This window comes from Falco rusticolus, chromosome W (genome assembly GCF_015220075.1).
Source record: "Falco rusticolus isolate bFalRus1 chromosome W, bFalRus1.pri, whole genome shotgun sequence".
In the NCBI taxonomy this organism is placed as follows: domain Eukaryota; kingdom Metazoa; phylum Chordata; class Aves; order Falconiformes; family Falconidae; genus Falco; species Falco rusticolus.
Genome location: NC_051209.1, coordinates 21,984,091 through 22,003,315, shown reverse-complemented (window position 1 = coordinate 22,003,315; position 19,225 = coordinate 21,984,091). Strand labels below are relative to the sequence as shown.

At 43.3% G+C, this 19,225-nt stretch overlaps 1 protein-coding gene across 5 annotated transcripts in view; it reads right to left on the bottom strand.

Annotated features, from left to right (window-relative positions):
* LOC119140662 (protein Hook homolog 3-like) overlaps positions 1–19,225 on the bottom strand; it is a 155,192-nt gene that overhangs the window by 17,312 nt on the left and 118,655 nt on the right. For 4 of the 5 annotated variants that reach the window (XM_037372184.1, XM_037372185.1, XM_037372186.1 and 1 more), the window contains 3 exons: positions 18,422–18,526; positions 18,220–18,291; positions 8,984–13,375 (listed from right to left, as the gene is read on the bottom strand). In XM_037372184.1, the coding sequence (XP_037228081.1) occupies positions 13,235–13,375; positions 18,220–18,291; positions 18,422–18,526 (318 nt within the window). In that variant the 3' untranslated portion in view covers positions 8,984–13,234. Of the gene's footprint in view, positions 1–8,983; positions 13,376–18,219; positions 18,292–18,421; positions 18,527–19,225 lie in introns of those variants that run through there. The other variant, XR_005101673.1, reaches the window with a different exon arrangement.

The window sequence follows — 19,225 nt, the reverse complement described above, 5'->3', positions numbered from 1 at the left end:
CACCCAACATGGAACTATCATCATCAGGATTCCCCCAAACCACATTGGATGTAGAAGTGGTGAGGTCCTAATTGCAGCAGTGTTTGCAAATGGAAAATGCATCACACTCCAAACTCCCAAGAAGAAGGGGGACACGTTTTTCATACAGTTTGCTCTGATACTTAACAAGAGAAGTAGGTCTTGAACCAAATCCCAGGCTTGGCATACAGTTTGAGACCCACTTGCTTCAGGATTCAGGCTGATCAGAACACTCCTTATTTCTGCTGGGTGAATAAGTGATATGTTACTGTCCAGAACTCAATTATTCCTTGGTGGCCGAGTCAGGCTCCACTGCCCCTGAATGCTGGGGGATCAGGAAGGACATGTCTCTGTTTCCTAAACAGTGAGGAGACATCCCAGACTGCTGTCAGCCAGAGTGCATCTGCAGCAATGGAGCTCTCAAATCTCCCAAAAGCAGAAGCGAGAACACAGGCCCAGTCTGTATACTTCTTCTACTTCCAAGGCAGGGGTAGGGAGAGAAAATGGTCTGGTAACTTAGCCTGAGCCTTCTCTTCTACTACAATCTGCCTGGAGCTCAGTCCTTACCTGCACTTCCCCTCATACTATTGGCAGAGACCTTATAATGCAAAAGGAGGCAAGGACAAGCTGTACTTCCAAATCACTCTGCACATGACTACCTACGCAGGTATCGTGCCTGCCACTTCATCCACGTGCTGGCCCCCTGTTTAAAAAGTTTGAGGATCCCTGGCCTAGAGCCTCATTTGATGGGCCAGGGACTAGGCTCGTGCTGTGTTTTGTGATTGGAAGTGACTGCAGAGACTAGCGGAGGCTTATCAATACTGGATGGGATAGGAGTTTTCAGATGGAAGAGACCTACAATGATCATCTAGTTCAACTGCCTGACCAATTCAGGGCTGACCAAAAGTTAAAGTGTGATGTTAAGGGCATTGTCCAAATGCCTCTTAAACACTGACAGGCATAGGGCATCCTAACACTGGACCCCAGGGAAAAGAGATCAGCACCTCCCTCTTCACTTCCCCTCCTCAGGAAGCTGTAGGGAACAATGAGGTTGCCCCTCAGCCTCCTTTTCTCCAAAGTCCTTAGCTGCTCCTCATAGGACGTGCCTTCCAGCCTTTTCACCAGCTTTGTTGCCCTCCTCTGGATGCATTCAAGGACCTTCACATCCTTCTTAAATTGTGGAGCCCAGAACTGCACGCAGAACTCAAGGTGAGGTCGCACCAATGCTGAATACAGCAAGATTACAGCCGAGTACAGCAGGATAATCACCTCCTTTGACCTGCTGGTTATGCTGTGTTTAACGTACCCCACAATGCGGTTTGCTCTCTTGGCTGCCAGGGCACGCTGCTGATTCATATTGAGCCTCCTGTCAACCAGCACCTCCACATCCCTTTCTGCAGGGTCACTCTCCAGCCATTCCTCTCCCAACTTGTGCCCAGCATTACTCTGTCCCAGGCACAGAATTGGACATGTGTTCTTGTGAAATTTCTTCCCATTAATCATAGCCCAATGCTCCAATCTATCTAGATCCCTCTGCAAGGCCTCTTGTCCCTCAAGAGAATCAACAGCACCCCCCAGTTCAGTATCATCAGCAAACTTGCTAATGCTGCATTCAACTCCTGCATCCAGATAGTTGATAAAAATATTAAACAGAACTGGCCCTAGAATTAAGCCCTGAGGAACACCGCTGGTGACCAGTCACCAGCCAGATGTAGCCCCATTCACTACAACCCTTTGAGCCCTGCCGTTCAGCCAGTTCTTCACCCAGCGCATGCTCATCCCACAGTTGGAAAACTCGTCCAGAAGGATGCTGTGAGGGGCAGTATCAAAAGCTTCACTAAAATCCAGAAGAACTACATCCACCGCCTTTCCTTCATCCACTAGGCAGGTGACCTTAACGTAGAAGGATATCAGATTCTTGAAACGGGACTTTCCCTTTGTGAACCCATGTTGACTGTGCTTGATGATTGCATTGTTCTTTAAATACCTTTCAGTAGTACTCAGTATAATTTTCTGCATAATTTTTCCAGGTACTGAGGTTAGACCAACAGGTCTGTAGTTCCCTGGGTCTTCCCTCATGCCCTTCTTGTAGATTGGAATAACATTGGCCAAGGTCTATCAGTATTATTAAAGACCGAGGGGGGGGGGGGGGGGGGGAAAGCACGCATTGAATGCCTCTGCCTTTTCTTCATCCTTATTTGTCAGGTGACCGTCTTCAACAAGTATCGGTCCAATGTTTTCTTTAGACCGCCTCTTGCTATTAACATACTTGAAAAAGCCTTTTTTTGTTGTTTGAAGCAACACTGGCCATTTTAAACTCCAGTTGAGCTTTGACCTTTCATGTCTTCTCCCTGCATATATGAACCACAGCTCTGTAATCTTCCTGCAAAGCCTGACCTCACTTCCAGAGATCATACAATTTCTTTTTCCTCTTGAGCTCTACGAGGAGTTCCCTGTTTAGCCAAGCTGATCTTCTGCCCTGCCTGCTTGACTTTCTACACAGTGGAATTGCCTGCTCCCGTGCTTCTAAAAGGTGGCTCTTAAAGACTGAGCAGCACTTGTGGGCTCCTAAGCCCTCAAAAGCAGATTTCCTGGGGACACTGCTCCCTGAATAGCTCAAAGTTTGCTCTCCTGAAGTCCAGGGTGGCAACTCTGCTGTCCTTTTTTCTCATTACACTGAAAATTTTAAACTCAACCATTTTGCAGTCACTGTGGCCAAGACAGCCACCTACCATCACATCCCCCACGAGTCCTTCTCTGTACATAAATAACAAGTCTAGGAGGGCATCTTTCCTAATTGGTCACTGAGTACCTGTGACAAGTTCTCTCCTATAAACTTCAAGAATTTTCAAGACCTGCTCATCACTGTTCTTTCTTTTTGTAACAGGAAAGCCATTTCTAGTTTGCTAATCTCATGTATTGCTCCCTACCTGTGGAAATATCTGCTGTTGCAATAGTTCAAATTTGTGCCATGCTACAATAGTTAACAGCTCTTCACAGTGACTTAGCATGATATGCTGAGATGCACAGTGGTTGAGTAATAGATAGCCAGTGTTGTTTCTGAACTGGGGGCAGCACATTTTCGCACCTAGAAAAGTTGGTTTGTTATGAATTTTGAAACGGATGTAATCTCTACAAAAGTTTTCAAGAACAAACATAGAAATGACTCAACAAAAAGAGACCTGGACACAACTGGAGAGCTCACAGCTGGAACCAGAAGTTGGAAATTCCACTTCTGTAAAAATCAAAGTAACCATGTTGCGCTCTCTGAAATATGAGTCTACCTTTATCTGACAGTCAAGAACCACTCCATGGGAAAACAATTTATAATGTGGACACCGAACAGGAAAGGTTTCCTGACTGCCCCATGTTTCCCCTTTATTAGACACACTTTTCACTTTGTCTGGATCATGCTATGGGACCAGAGGCAACAGAACAGCATCAAGAGTATTTTCTATGACTGTCAGATACAATCCACTTTCAGTCTGGGATCAACTCAATAGTGCTAAGGAGACTGAAGGCTATGCTATCAGTTTCCCACATAATTTTGCATATACACAGTAAATGGCAGCAGCGGAATTTCTTGATTTGCTATCATGGCTAACAAATAGAGAGAACTATTTCAGAGAAACAGTGTTCAAACCACAGGAAGCCAATGCCAGCGGCAGCAGTTGTTGCTGTGTGCTGAAAAGACTGAGAGGCTTGTGAGTTCTCTGGGAGGTGTCTGACAGGGCTTCTGGGCCCCTGGCACCCTTGCACTGTGTAGGGAAGGATTCAGATGGCATGCAACTCGTCTCGTGAAAAAGGCGGGCGAGAGTTGAGTGGTGCTGGCTGTCACAGCTAGTTCAAACCACAGAAAGCTGCCTATAACTGGCATGCAAACAGGGAGTGGCATAGTAGTTTGCATTTTGCATGAGAAAGGTAGCACCCTGCCAGCTGTTGGGCTGCTGCCTTCTCTGCTCACTCACAGGCTTAGTCTGCAGCCCCAATGGTCACCCCAACTAACTGATGGCTGTGCAAGCCTACCCAGTAGCTTGAGATCTCTAGGGAACTAGAAGGGCTTATTAGGCAGTGCTTTGAGATTGTCAGAAGAATGGTGGTAGAGACCAGGCAAGGGCTGCACTCTGCAGCAGACAGGAATCTGCAAACTAGCCATGCTAGCCTGAGATGAGTGGCAGTAGCCACCCAGGTGGAGCTTCCTGTCAGGAAAGCTGCTGTTCAGGTGGAGGGCTGCAAAGACTGAACCCCACACTCCTGGGTAGAGGAAGGTGGAAGCTCCACCTGTGCAAGGTGTGCTATGGTAGAGTCACTCAGGAAGCAGGTGGAGGAGCTGCAGGTGGAAGTCAGCAGGCTATGCTTTATTAGGGAGGGTGAACAAAAAACAGTATTATTCAAGTTGTTGCAAGAAGAAATACTAGGTCCCCATGACACTGTCCTCCAAGGACTACCAAAGAGCGTCCACAGAGAACAGACAGCACCTTGGAGAAGGAGGTGCCATGGTCTCTGGTGACCCACAGGAATAGGATATTGCTTCACTCCCCTTCCCCATATGTGCCAACCAGCAAGAGATATGAAGCCTTGGCAGTGGACAATACCAATGAACAAGATTCACAGGGACAAACCACAGCAGCAACATATACTAAAAGCTGCAAAAGGAAGTAGCGAGTGCTAGTAATGGGTGACTCTACTGAGAGGCACTGAGGTGCCCATCTATTGGCCTGATATACAGCCAACGGAAGTTTGTTGCTTGCCAGGAGCCAAGATCCAGGATGTCACAGAGAGACTGCCACAACTGGTAAAAAGTACAGACTACTGTCCACTACTTCTGTGTGGACACCAATGACATGATAAAGCAAAACCTGGGTAAGATCAAGCAGGACTTCAGAGCCCTGGGGGCCCAAGTGAAAGGGGCAGGTGCCCAAGTGATCTTCTCCTTTGTCTTGCCAGTCAGAGATAGAGGTGCAGGCAGAAGTTAACACATATTGCAGATCAATACCTGGCTTTGTGGCTGGTGTCATCACCAAGACTTTGGTTTCTATGGTCACAGGATGTTCTTCAATGAATACAGACTACTGGGAAGAGATGGAATCCACCTATCTAGAAGAGGCAGGAGAATCTTCACTAGCAGATTGGCTGTGACACCTGTATATCCATAAGCAACAGGGTGGATGAACCACTACTACCAGAGCAGTGAGGAACACTCCCCAACCCTCTCCAAAGGCAAGAACCCCAAGTCCAGCCACCTCAAGTGCATGTATACCAACGCACGTAGTCTGGGCCACAAGCAGGAGGAACTGGAGCTCCATGCCCAGTTTGAGAGCTATGATGTCATAGGAATCACAGAAACTTGGTGGGAAAACTCATATGACTGGAAGACCACAATGGATGGCTACAAACTCTTTCCGAAAGATATGAAGGGAAGAAGAGGAGTTGGAGTTGCACTTTATGTGAAAGAGAAATTCGAGTGCATGGAAGTGAGCTATGGAGACCACAAAAGTTCTATTGAATGCCTCTGGATAAAGACTGGAGGGATCGTCCACCAAGGGGGGTCTTTTGTTAGGTATCTGTTACTAATCTTCCAATGAGGATGACAAGCTTGATGAAACCTTACTTTGGCTGCTCAAGGAAGTCTCAGGCCAACAGAACCTGGTCCTCATGGGTGACTTCAATTACCTGGACATTTGTTGGGAAAACAACACAGCAGTGCACAAGTCGTCCATCAGGTTCCTGGAATTCACTGAAGACTGCTTCCTGCTACAGATGCTAGACATGCTGACTAGGAATGGCACATTGCTAGATTTACTACTCACAAACCAAGAAGACTTACTTGACAACATAACTGCCAATGGTAGCCTTGGATACAGCAACCACAACATTGTGGAATTTAAGATCCCGCCGAGCACACCGAAGGTGAGTAGTAGGACAAAGACCCTGGATTTTAGAAGAGCCAACTTCAAGATGCTCAGAGTTGGGCTGTGAGGGATTCTGTGGGAAGTATCCATGGAGGGCAAAGGAGCTTGTGAGTTCTGAGAGTTATTCAAGAACAGCTTCCTGAAAGTCCATCCCCTACAAAGGGAAAGGAAGAAGGCAGAACAAGAGGCCACCCTGGCTTAACAAAGAGCTTTTGGGTGTGCTTAAAAGCAAAAAAAGAAGCGTACTGACTATGGAAAGGAAGCCAAATATCCATCGAGGTCTACAAGAACCTTGCTAGGGCATGCAGTCAGGAAGGCTAAGGCTCATCCAGAACTGAAATTGGCCAGAGATGTAAAGTACAAGAAGAAAGGGTTCTTCACGCACGTGAGCAGTAAGCAGAAGCAGAGGGAAGACAGAGGCCTGTTGCTAAACAGGGCAGGGAAGCTAGTCACTACTAATGCTGACAAGAGAGAGATTCTCAGTACCTTCTTTGCCTCTGTCTTTACCGATGCAGCTGGACCCCAGATCACAGGATCAAGTAGCTATGACAATGCATGTGTTGACCCACCAGTAGTGGAGGAAGGGCTGGTCTGCAGCCTCTTGCAAGGCCTCAACCCACATAAATCTATGGACCAGGATGGAATCCACCACAGGGTGTTAAGAGAAATGGCTGACATTGTTGCAAGACCACTGTCTATAATCTTTAAAAAGTTGTGATCAGGAGATGTCCCTGATGACTGGAAGAGGGCAATTGTCATACCCATCTACAAGAAAGGCCCAAAAGAGGACCCAGGAAACTACATGCCCATTAGTCTTACTTCAGTCCCTGAGAAAGTAATGGAATGAGTCCTCCTAGAAACTATCACAAGCCAAGTGAAGCAGATGATTGGGAAAAGCCAGCCCAGATTTACCAAGGGCAAATCATGGCTGACTAACCTGATCACCTTCTACAACAAAATAACTTATTCTGTCAATATGGGGAGAGCAGTGGATGTTTACCTGGACTTCAGCAAGGCATTCAACAGTTCCCCATGGCCTTCTCCTAGACAAACTGGCAAGATACAGAGAATATGGGGGGTCTGTGAGGTGGGTAGGAAATTGGCTAACAGGCCACACTCAGAGAGTGGCGGTCAATGTTTTTTCCTCAGGCTGGCAGCCTGTGACAACCAGGGTCCCCCAGAGAGCAATACTGGGCCCCACACTGTTCAACATCTTCATAAATCATCTGGATGATGAGATTGAAAGCACCCTAACCAAGTTTGCCAATGACACTAAACTGTGTGGTGAGGTGGACACTCCAGAAGGGTGAGCCATCTTACAGAGACACCTGGACAAGCTGGAAGAGTGGGCTAGCAAGAACAGCATGAAGTTTAACAGAGATAAGTGCAAAGTCCTGCACCTGGGTCAGAATAACCACAGAGCTCGGTACAGGCTAGGATCTGTGTGGCTGGGGAGCAGACTTGCTGCAAGGGACCTGGCAGTCCTGGTGGACAACAAGCTGAACATGAGTTAGAAGTGCGCCACTGCAGCAACAAAGGCAAATTGGATCCTGGGCTGCATCTGCAGGGGTGCTGCTATCAGAGATAGAGCCCTTGTCAGGCTGCACCTGGAGTACTGTGTCCGGTTCTGGTCCTCACAATTCAAGACAGACGTGGGCAGACTGGAGAGGGTCTAAAGGAGGGCCACAAAGATGGTCAAAGAGCTGCAGAACTTGCCCTATGAGGAAAGACTGAAGGAGTTAGGTCTTTTCTCCCTGGAGAAGAGAAGGCTTGGGGAGGGCCTCATCGCAATATTCCAGTACTTAAAGGGTGGCCACAAAGAGGATGGAGGCTCTCTCTTCACAAAGAGTCACATGGAGAAGACAAGGGACAATGGGTACAAGCTGTACCAGGAGAGGTTTCATCTCAATATAAGAAATATTTTTTTTTTAATGGTGAGATCAATCAGTCACTGGAACAACCTCTCCCAGGGACATGGTAGAGTCCCCATCACTGGAGGTTTCCAAGATGTGACTGGACAGGGTGCTGGCTAATCTCATCTAGGCTCCCTTTTCCCCACAAAAGGATGGACCAGATGATCTTTTGAGGTCACTTCCGACCTGGCCTATTCTATGATTCTGTGAATCCCATTGCATTAGCAAGGCCCTACAAAAAGAGTGTGGGCCCTAAGTCAGCCCACACAGCCCTTTCTGCACCCTAAGAAGAAAAGCATCCACTAGCCTCCACAGATGAGTGGATGAGATCCCTCCACTGCAGAATTTACCAAGAGTTCCTGCCAAGCTGTGGTTTGATACCAAATCAATTTGGGAAGCTGCCTTGGTTCTATTGCCATGTGTTCTTTTGATGTCCAGTGGAATTGTGTGCTTTGCCAAGTTTTCTAGGGCTCCACAGAATCTTAGAATGGTTGAGGTTGGAAGGGATCTCTGGGGTTCATCTTGTCCAACCCCCCTGCTCAAGCAGGGCCACCTAAAGCCAGTTGCTCAGGACCATGTCCAGACAGGTTTGGAGTAGCTCCAAGGAGGGAGATTCCACAACCCCTCTGGGCAACCTGTTGCAGTGTTCAACCATCCTCACAGTAAAGAAGAGTTTTCTTATGTTTGGAGGGAACCTCCTGTGTTTCTGTTTGTGCCCACTGCCTCTTTTCCTCTCACTGGGCACCACTGAAAAGAGCCTGGCTCTGTCTTCTTTGTACCCTCTCTTCTGATATTTTCACACATTGATGAGATCTCTCCCCCCTCCCCTGAGCCTTCTCTTCTCTAGGCTAAACAGTCCCAGCTTTCTCAGCCTTTCCTCATAGGAGAGATGCTTTAGTCCATTAATCATCTTTGTGTCTCTTTGTTGGACTCTCTCTAGTAGCTCTATGTCTCTCTTCTTGTACTAAGGAGCCCCAAACTAGACACAATACTCCAGGTGGGGCCTCACAAGTGCTGAGTAGAGGGGAAGGATCACCTCCCTCGACCTGCTGACAACACTCCTCTAATGCAGCCCAGTATACCATTTGGCTTCTTTGTGTCAAGGGCACGTTACTGGCTAATGCTCACCAGGACCCCCAGGTCCTTTTCTGACAAGCTGTTTTTCAGCTAGGTGGCCCCCCAGCATATATTGGTGTATGGGATTGTTCCTCCACAGGTACAGGACTTGGCACTTCCCCTTGTTGAACTGTATGAGGCTCCTGTCAGCCCATTTCTTCACCCTGTCCAGGTCCCTCTAGATGGTAGCACGGCCCTCTGGTGTATCAGCCACTCCTCCCAGTTTTGTGTCATCTACAGGCTTGCTTAAGATCAATAATCTTCTCAGTCTGTATTCATTCATTCACTAATTTAATCAATTGATACATTTTTAAAAGAACTTTGTGTCTCATTTTTCAGTGAACCTATGAAAGTAAAGGGTGGGGAAAAAAAAGGGACAAAACCAGAGAAGTCCAGAAATTCTCCAAACACTGCAAATACAAGATCTCCAAGAATTTACTGTATCAGGTGCAGGAAGTCTGAGGTTGACATGGCTGATAAAACAACTTCAGTTTTATTCATATAGGGTGAAACCTCAAATAGTCAACAGTAACTCAAAGTTAATTAAAAAAAAAAAAAAAGCCATTCCAAGAGCTCATGATTCTTTTTCAAACTACAGTGAAAAAGCAGGATGCAGGTAGACATATTACTTCCTGGAACAGGTTCTTTTATCTTCTGCTTCCTTTCCCTCCAAACTTAGGAAATCATCGCATATTCTTACTTATTGCGTGCAGGGGTGACTCACAATCTCCTGCTGTTTTTCTGGACTTCCAGAGAGGGAAGACATCATAGATGCAAGGCAACACAATTAAATATGCTAGAAAGCTCTCAAATTCCTTGAGAATGGCAACCAGATATTGCTGGATCCTATGTATAATCTGACACCTCTCTCTTCATCCTATCCCCCCAAGTTGACATGAATGTAGCCCATGGAGATATTCTGAGTTCAAGGGAGATTTGTCCCTCAATATAAGAAGAGGTCATACCTCCATCTTACAAGAACAAGCAAAATTTCACTTCTACCTTCTCACATAAGCCATAAAATTGGAAAGCAATATCATTTCTAGTCCAGAAGGGAGCTGGACTGCTCAGGTCTAGAAGGGAAAGTGTACCTTGGCTGTGTGCAATCTGCCTGTCTCAAATCCCCACTCAAATTCCTTACTTACCTGATCATTTTGTTTATGTTATATTTTAACTTTTCTTTTTATCAGAAAAAAATACCTGTGTGTCACATTTCCAGCTTTAGCTAATACAATCATTCTAAGGAATGGTTTCTGAAAAAGTTTCTTCTGAAGCTCTTGATTTCCTGAGATCACACTTCAGTCAGAATTCTTCTCTCAAAACTTCTCTGCAGGTGACATCCCTGCAGTATGAATGCCTAAGACTTGCAGAAAAACACATGGTTATATAAGTATGTGGTGATGGAGGAACCTCTTTCCACTCTTTATTACACAGTACAGGTGAGGGAAAAGCTTGCAGAATTACCTAAGCTTGGTTTGGAGGTGTCAAAGTTTGTCAATACAAAATTATTGCTAAATACAGGGTCTGCATGCTACCTAAGACATGTGCACAAACCCTAGAAGTCAGAGTTAAATACCTGACTGAGTGCAAAAAACCTTTCCCCTCAATCCATGGGGAAGGGAAGAGGAAGAAGGAGAAGGAGAAGAGTTGAGTTCTGGGGAAAAAATTCTCCATAAGAGGAGTGAAATCCAGGTATTGTTTGCTTTGTAGGAAAAAATTTGAAAGACACATTCAGGATATTCTTCTTCAGAATGACTAACTAAAGGAAAATCAAGTGGTAAGTAAATATTTTCCAATTACTATATCTACAAAGAAAACATTGAGTTAATCAAACTCATCAAAAATATTCCAGGAAATTGCTAAGTGGACAGTATCATATACAAGAGTACTGAGAAAATGCAAAAGCTATTGGCACATGTTAAAATACAGGAACCATTTAAATTGCCAGAAACCTCTTGAATTTTCTTGACAACACTGGTAATGTGCAAGCTAAGATGTTCATAAAACAGCAACAGAAAAAGTCAACATTAATTCTTTCATAGTCTAATGAATATAAAATTGCTAGTGTTCCTTACTTGAATAGAAAGCTCCAGACAACTTTCAGAACAAGGATTATCTTCAGGTGACAACAGAATCGCAAAGGATTCCCAATTGCTTAACTCCAATCAGATAAAAGTACCTGAGAGCTGATATGTACTTCTTTAATTTTAAAATATTGATAGCTGTGTGCTCTGATAGAGTTTCTTTTAGATACACATCAATAGATAGACACAATCAAATTAATGGCAATAGCAAACTGTATTAGTAGACAAATCAAGGAGATATAACCTTCTATTAAAGTCTTGGCATCTCTTTCTTTCACAAATTGATTTTGGCAGTTTGGTAACAGACAAGAAGACCCAGCCAGATAAAAGTAAAAAGATAACTTTAAATATTCTTGTTTTCTTTTCATTTGGATGGTATATAAATGCTGTGTTGTCAATCAAGAATGTTAAATTCATTCAGAAAAATTATACTTGCTCCTTTGAACAAGAGCAATTATGGTAGACATATACATCAGTGATAAGACTTCAGAAGACATTGTTTACATTGCTGGAAAAAAATGCAAATAAAATAGAGTAAAAGTTTTTCAAACATATGCAGGTTTTTTGCCTGGATTTGATATGAACAGCTGATGCTTTAAAATAGTTTCTATAAATGCCACTCATCTATACCTATCCTTTGATTCAAGCATGCTGGTTTTAAATGATCCTTTGCCTTTTTCATGGTATGTGTAGATTAAAATATATCTTGAGATGGTTAAAGTAAAAGCTATTGTGTGTTTTATCTGAAGAGATATATAAAAAGTAAAAGCTTTCACTGGAGAAAGTATTAAAATAATGTTAAAAAGATAAATTTATAAACTAGACTATGAATATTAGGAACAAAACAGTTTAAATAAAAAGTTAAGATGAAATTGCCACAGAATGCATGCGTATGAAATTCTCCCTTGAGCAAATGTATTACAACAAATGATCAGATGTGCTTTGTGTCCAGCACCATCAATTACTTGAAATAAATGATAGGGAGAGCTAAGAATTACTCAGGGGATGCTATAGAACTTTGTAGGACCAGGGCCTAAATTAATAATAGGCACCCACATCCATTCCACTGACCAACAAAAAGGTGCTACAACGGCGAGATATTATTGGACAGTTACATGTTTAAAAGTTAGTACAATAAACAACAGTCAGTTTTCAACAGTTAGCAACAAAGAAACATGCCTCAAGAAGCTAGTACCGTTAGTAAGGCAACTGATATCATCCTCTGAATTAATATGTTAAAAATAGATCTTTTAGTAGGGGATAACAATTTGAATACATTAACTTCCATTTGAACATTAACACATTTGAACCTCAATGGATTGATCCATTATGTACTGTTAATGCCTTCTTTTAAATGAATGGTGCTGTGTCATATTAAAGCATTTTGAGTATTTAAAACTTTATATTATATTTATTTATTTATATGTGCATACACATGCATGCACACACACACACAAACTTCAACATGAGTGGAACAAACCATTTGAAAATATTCACCTGTCAGCAAACATAACAGTAGCTGATAAACAAAAGCAGATAGGAACCATTTTAAGGGAAGAATAAAGGAAAGCCTACAAAAATTCCACTTCCCTACTAAATGTCAAGCATCAAGAATAGGAGCAACCTCTGTATGTAGGAGATGTGTCTGGGCTTAGGGTTTTTTGTTTGTTTTAGGGTTTTGTTTTGGGGGGGCTGTTTGCTTTCTGCTTTTTTTAAAACTCATAAGCATCCTAAAAGGGAGCAATGGATGTGGCTAGGCTACTCTCATTGCCAATATTAGGTTTTATGGCTGCAAATACATTTCACAATAACATTATAGGATAATAATACATGTAGACACAAATATATCAACTGTGACAAATCTGTTTGCTATACAGCCTATATCAGGCTTTTCATATGAGATAAGGCTTCATAGAATTTTTAATGACTCCATTATTATACAACATTTATCTAGATTTTTTCCAAAACTTTTGCACAATCAGAAAGGCAAAGAGTAACAGAGACTCCAAAGAACATGAACAAAATACATTAGAACAATGAGAAACCATGATAAAACCCGTTTTTGAATTGAGAAATAACAGTGGTTACAAAGGACAAAGAGATAGGATACTGGTTGAGTTTCCAAAAATGTTATGTGCAACAAAAGTGGCCTGGATCACAGGGCAGTTTTCTTTCTAAAGGTAAGGCTTCTTTACCTTGCTGTTGCTGGCTGGACATAACCAGGGTAAGATCTCCTTGTGCTTGTGGCTTGCCTTTGTCTGGCTAGGAAGGACTGTCCTGAGCCTGTACTAATCAGTCTGTCTTCTGCTGCTTTTTTATGCAGAGTCATTCCCTATAAAGAGAAACTTATCAGTGAATACCAATAAATAATGATGAACAACTCATTTACAATTTATTCTTTCTTCTTCACAAACACAAGCTAATCTGGTTTTAATTTCAAGCATTATATTTTCAAGAATGGGGTTAAAACATTCTTCCTGAGCCTTTTTGAGGAGTTCACTTTTAATCATCATGCAAGTTTGCAGTAATTCTTGAGAAAAAGGACTCCCAATGTGCCAGGTCTTGAATCTATATTTCCACACATGAACACATGGTGCTATGACAAACCTTTTGAAAAGCCACCCACCCCCACCCCACCCTCACTCCCGTAAGTTGAGCTAGAAGAGCTCTCAATTATATTCTCCTTCTGTGGAAATACTAACATAATAGAAGTGATGGGAACATATTTTGGTGCTGGTAGATATCAAGTTGAACATGAGTCAGTAATGCATCCTTGTGCTAAAGAATGCCAACAGCATCCTGGGTTGCATAAGGAGTGTTGCCAGCAAGTCAAGGGAGGTGATCCTTCCCCTCTACTCAGCACTGGTGAGTCCACATCTGGAGTCCTGTGTCCAGTTATGGGCTCCCCAGTACAAGAGAGACATGAACATGCTGGAGAGCATCCAGAAAGGGGCCATGAAGATGATAAAGGAGCTAGAGCAGGGGTCCTCAAACTACGGCCCACGGGCCGGATACGGCCCCCCAGGGTCCTCAATCCGGCCCCCGGTATTTACAGACACCCCCGCGCCGGGGGTTGGGGGGGGAAACCAAGCAGCCGCAGATGACCTCCTGACACTTCATCCGCGCGCCGGCCTCCGCAGCCCCCACGCACCCGCCGGGACCGGGCTGGAACCAGCGCCTCGTCCTCGACCTGCCCCCCCCTCCCCCCTCCAGGGGGCGCCTCTCGGCTACAAACCGCGCCGCCGCCGCCCCGTCCTCCTCCTCCTCCTCCTCTGCGATGCGCGGCGGCCGACATGCGCGGGCATGTCCTCTGCCGGGCAAGCTCAGTCGGCAGCCTCTGCACTGCGAGGTCCAGCCAACTCGGGCGAATCGCCAGAGCCCCGGCGCGGCAAAGTCCCTTCAGTCCCTTCTGGCCACCCTGTCCGGACTGCGCGGCCGGGCTGAGGAGGGGGGCGGCGGCATCAGCGAGGGGGGCGGCTCCCCCGTCTCTCCCTCCCTCCCTCCAGCTCCCAGGCAGGACAAGCAAGCCAGCACCAGTGGGAAGCGTGCGCACCATCATGTCAAAAAAAAAAAGAAAAATTGACTCCGAGTGCGGGGTATTCCAAGAAAAGTGGACTTCTGATTATTTTTTCACGGAGTACAAAGAAAGAGCTGTTTGTCTGATATGCCAGAATTCAGTGTCTGTGTTCAAGGAATACAATTTGCGTCGACACTACCAACCTCAACATAAAGATAAATATGATTCTTTGGTCGGACAAGTGAGAAAAGATAAAATATTAAGACTGAAACATGGATTGACAACTCAGCAAAATACTTCTGTGAAGCAAAAGCAGCTCAATATATCATCACTTTGAGCAAGCTATCAAGTTGCCAAGCTCATAGCGTGCACTGGCAGAGCATTCACAGAGGGAGAATTTGTTAAAGAATGCTTTCTTTCGGTGGCCAAAGAGATGTGTCCAGAGAAGGTGCATTTATTTAGCACAGTGAGTCTTTCAGGACCTACAATTACACGAAGGATTGAAGAAATGGGGGAAAATTTGAATCTGCAGTTGCAAAACTCCTCAAAAAAACTTTGCTATTTCTCATTGGCACTCGACGAAAGCAATGATGTTCGTGATTCTGCACAACTTCTAATTTTAATTTGTGGGACAAATGATTCTTTCAAAGTCACGGAGGAGCTTGCTGCACTGAAAAGCATCAAAGGAACAACTACAGGAGAGGATATCTATGAGAAAGTTTGCCAAACTATGAATGATTTGGAGCTGGACTGGGGTAAACTATTCAGTGTGACAACTGATGGTGCTCCTAGCATGGTGGGGTCCATGAAAGGAGTGGTTGCACACATTAACAAAGAGATGGACAAACGCAGCCATTCACATCCAATAGCCATACACCGCATCATCCACCAACAAGCACTGTGTTGTAAATCACTGAAGCTGGACTCTGGCATGAAAAATTATGGTTTCTTGTGTTAACTTCATTAGAGCTCATGCACTAAACCACAGACAGTTTCAGGAATTTCTGTCTGAGCTAAATGTTGCCTATGAAGATATTCTGTACCACACAGAAGTCCGTTTGGTGATCGAGGGAGAGTTTTGAAACAATTTATGACTTACTTCCACAGGTTTATGATTTTGTGCTTTCTAAAAACAAAGAAGTACCAAGCTCAAAGATGCGGTTTCTGACAGATGTAACAGAGCTACTCAACAATTTCAATGTCCAATTCAAGGAAAGGGGAAGCTCATCTGTGATATGTATTCACATGTGAAAGCATTTCAAGTCAAATTAGACCTGCTCATTAACCAGCAAAGGAGGAAAACTTCTGCTCTCCCCACAACTCAAAACCTGTCTGCAAAAAAAACAGCAGTTTGCATTCCCAACAAAACATGTATGGATGTACTAGAAATGTTGCAAAAGGATTTCAAATTAGATTTAAAGAGGCTTCGTCGCCATGAACAGGACATACAGCTTTCCGGAACGCCATTTTCTGTTGACATTGAAAACTGTTGATGCCGATTTACCAAATGGAATTGGCCGAACTACAGACCTGTGATCGCGGAAAGATGCATTCAAATCAAGCAGCCTTACTAATTTCTATGCATCTCTCCCTCAGAGACATATCATAATCTCAGGAACCACGCACTCAAAATTGCAACCATCTTTGGCAGCACCTATGTCTGTGAGCAGACTTTTCCCCGAATGAAACATCTGAAATCTCCAGTCAGATCCAGACTAACTGATGAACACTTGCATCACTTGCTACGACTAGCAGTGACAAATATGGAACCTAACATTGACCACCTCATTAGCCAAAAGCAGGCCCATAGTTCACATTGAAATATTATTTGGTTTTGTTGATTACAATTGTTCTTCATTTTAAATATTGCATTCTTTTTCCTGTTTTTTGTGCACTACTACAAATAAAAGATGTGCAGTGTGCATAGGAATTCGTTCATTTTTTTCCAAACTATAGTCCAGCCCTCGACAGTGTCTGAGGGACAGTGAACCAGCCCCCTGTTTAAAAAGTTTGAGGACCCCTGGACTAGAGCATCTTTCATACAAGGAGAGGCTGAGAGAGCTGGGATTGTTTAGCCTGGAGAAAAGAAGGCTCAGGGGGAATCATCTCATTAATGTGTACAAATACCTAAAGAGAGGGTGTAAAGAAGATGAAGCCAGGCTTTTTTCATTGGTGCCCCGTGAGAAGACAAGAGGCAGTGGGCACAAACAGAAACACAGGAAGTTCCCTCTGAACATAAGAAAACTCTTCTTTACTGTGAGGGTGCTTGAACACTGCAACAGGTTGCCCAGAGGGGTTGTGGAACCTCCATCCTTGCAGAGATGCAAAAGCCATCTGGATGTAGCCCTGGGCAACCATCTCTAGGTGTCTCTGCTTGAGCAGGGGGGTTGGACCAGATTATCTCCAAAGGCCTTTCCAACCTTAGCTATTCTGTGTTTCTCTGGTTTTGATAGAATCTGTCTTTAGCAGAAGCTTGGAGCTATGAAATATTTCCACTGTTGAATGGCAGGGAAAAGAAGAAAATCACATACTGACTGGGAGACCCTAACCAGTATGAGATGATAGAAGCTATGGTGGGCTGTGGATAAAATCAGAGACTAACTAAAAGGAAGAAGCAGATGAAGCTATCACTAATCATCTTCGTCCATATGAGAGTCAGGCTACTGAACTGTATCTCTCAGCTCAACCTTGTCTTCTGCTTACCAGTGGTACCAACATTATGTAGTTGGACAAGGGCACCAGGTAACCTGAAAGTGCCTTCAATACCAAAAAAAAATCAAATGCTCTGTTTAAACACCATTTTACTCTCCTACTCATGAACATAGCAGGAACATAAAACAGCAAGAAGGAAACTCTTCCAAGAGAAGACAGAGTGAAATAATTTAACCTCTATGATGAAACAGAAACATGTTACAGGGAGGTCAGGGACTCCTATCAGGAGAGCAGTTTCAAAGCAGCCACACTCTATCAAAGGTAAAGTCTTGAACACATTTGCTGAAGATGAACAATTCCTTGCAAAAATATCTAACACTGTGATTGCTATACAATTCCCTTATGCTTTGGGTAGTGTAAGTGAGGCTTGACCCTGCACTCACCCCTTTTCATATGTAGTAAACAGAATGAAAGAACCAAAAATGTATAGCTTGGTAAATGCCCTAAGAAATGTATCAGGTTTGCACAAAACTACCTGCATTGTCACTCTAATGAAATAGAAACAAGCAGAAGATTGGGGAGGGGGAAAAGAAGAGAATTAATTTGAGTATTAGAAGACAGTCTAATTAAATATCTGAAATTACAAAAAAAGAAAACTAATTAAAGATCTGAAATTCCAAAAAAGAAAACTGAGGCTTCCTTTCCACCCACAAAGTGATGCTTCAGGTTTTGAAACTTGAAAATAACAACCACGTTGGGTTCTATATTATGAACTGAGGTTTACTTTGTTGTTTTTCAGTATGAACTCTGTCAAGCCTTTTACAAGTTTATTGGTTTCCACTAGGAGTTAACTGCTATATAATGATAACTAAAAGAGAATGCTTTCATCTGCATATATATTTGAAAATATTTTACATATAAAAATATTATAAATAAATGAAGACCTTGATAAACACCACAGAAACAACTAAGATTTTTTAATTGTTTTTAAGTTTGCAGATTCTTACCATATTATACCAGGCACTAACAATAAACTTCTCTTCCATTTCTCTTTGACTCTTTGTTTTTTCATATTCTTTCTAAAAAAAACAAAATCCCATTTATTTAAAATTGTTTAACTGCAGAGAAAAGTAGATATTAGAGAAGCACAGTCTATACCCAAAAATGAGGAAACACAAAAGATCTACTGGGAAACGTGGAGATTATTACCTCTAATGAATGGAACATTCTGTCGCGTTCCTGCAACTGATTTTTCAGTGCCTGAATCTCAGGAGCTGCACCCTGGTTTTGTTTAGGATCTAAGGTGCGGATAACCTGTGAGAGGAAAACCATTTTGTCTTTAATTCAGTGTTGGAAAAGGCATCAAGGCATTATAACTGCATAGGGCAAATTAAGAGACATAGAAGTGACTTAAACCACGTCAATATAATAAAGTAAAATGCCATTTTAAAATGTCAAACAAAAGAATGCTTAATTTTAAAAAGCTGACATATAATACAAATACATCTCTCCCCTAATAAAACAGAGGATCTAAATTGTCAACCAGGATGATGGAGACTATCTCTAAACAACAGCCATGGAAGTGTCACACATTATCTGAAATGTACTCTAACAGGACTGTCAAACAAGTGTTGATAGGAGAAAGCAAGACCTCAGAGGTTCAATATCTTGAACACAAGGAAGCAGTTCCTCCCCCCAATTCTGTACCGCCATGGGGCCAGAGCATGTGAAACCTTTCCTTGAAGCCTTTTTCTCTTTATAGCTAAAGATTACCTATCTGTTACCCCTCAACTCACTCTTCACTGTGGACTCAAGGACTACTTCTATCTGGAAAGAGGCTGGAAAGATTCAGGGATCTGGAGTATCAGTAATGCAAATTTTAGAAAGTTCCGCTACAGCCAAGAAAAATCCATGGTAGTGCATGTGTGATGAAGTTTCTGCCACTAAGTAAGATGAGGGGAAAAACTAACTACATTCTTATGTGGTGCCCATCAGAGACAGCATTTGAATGCT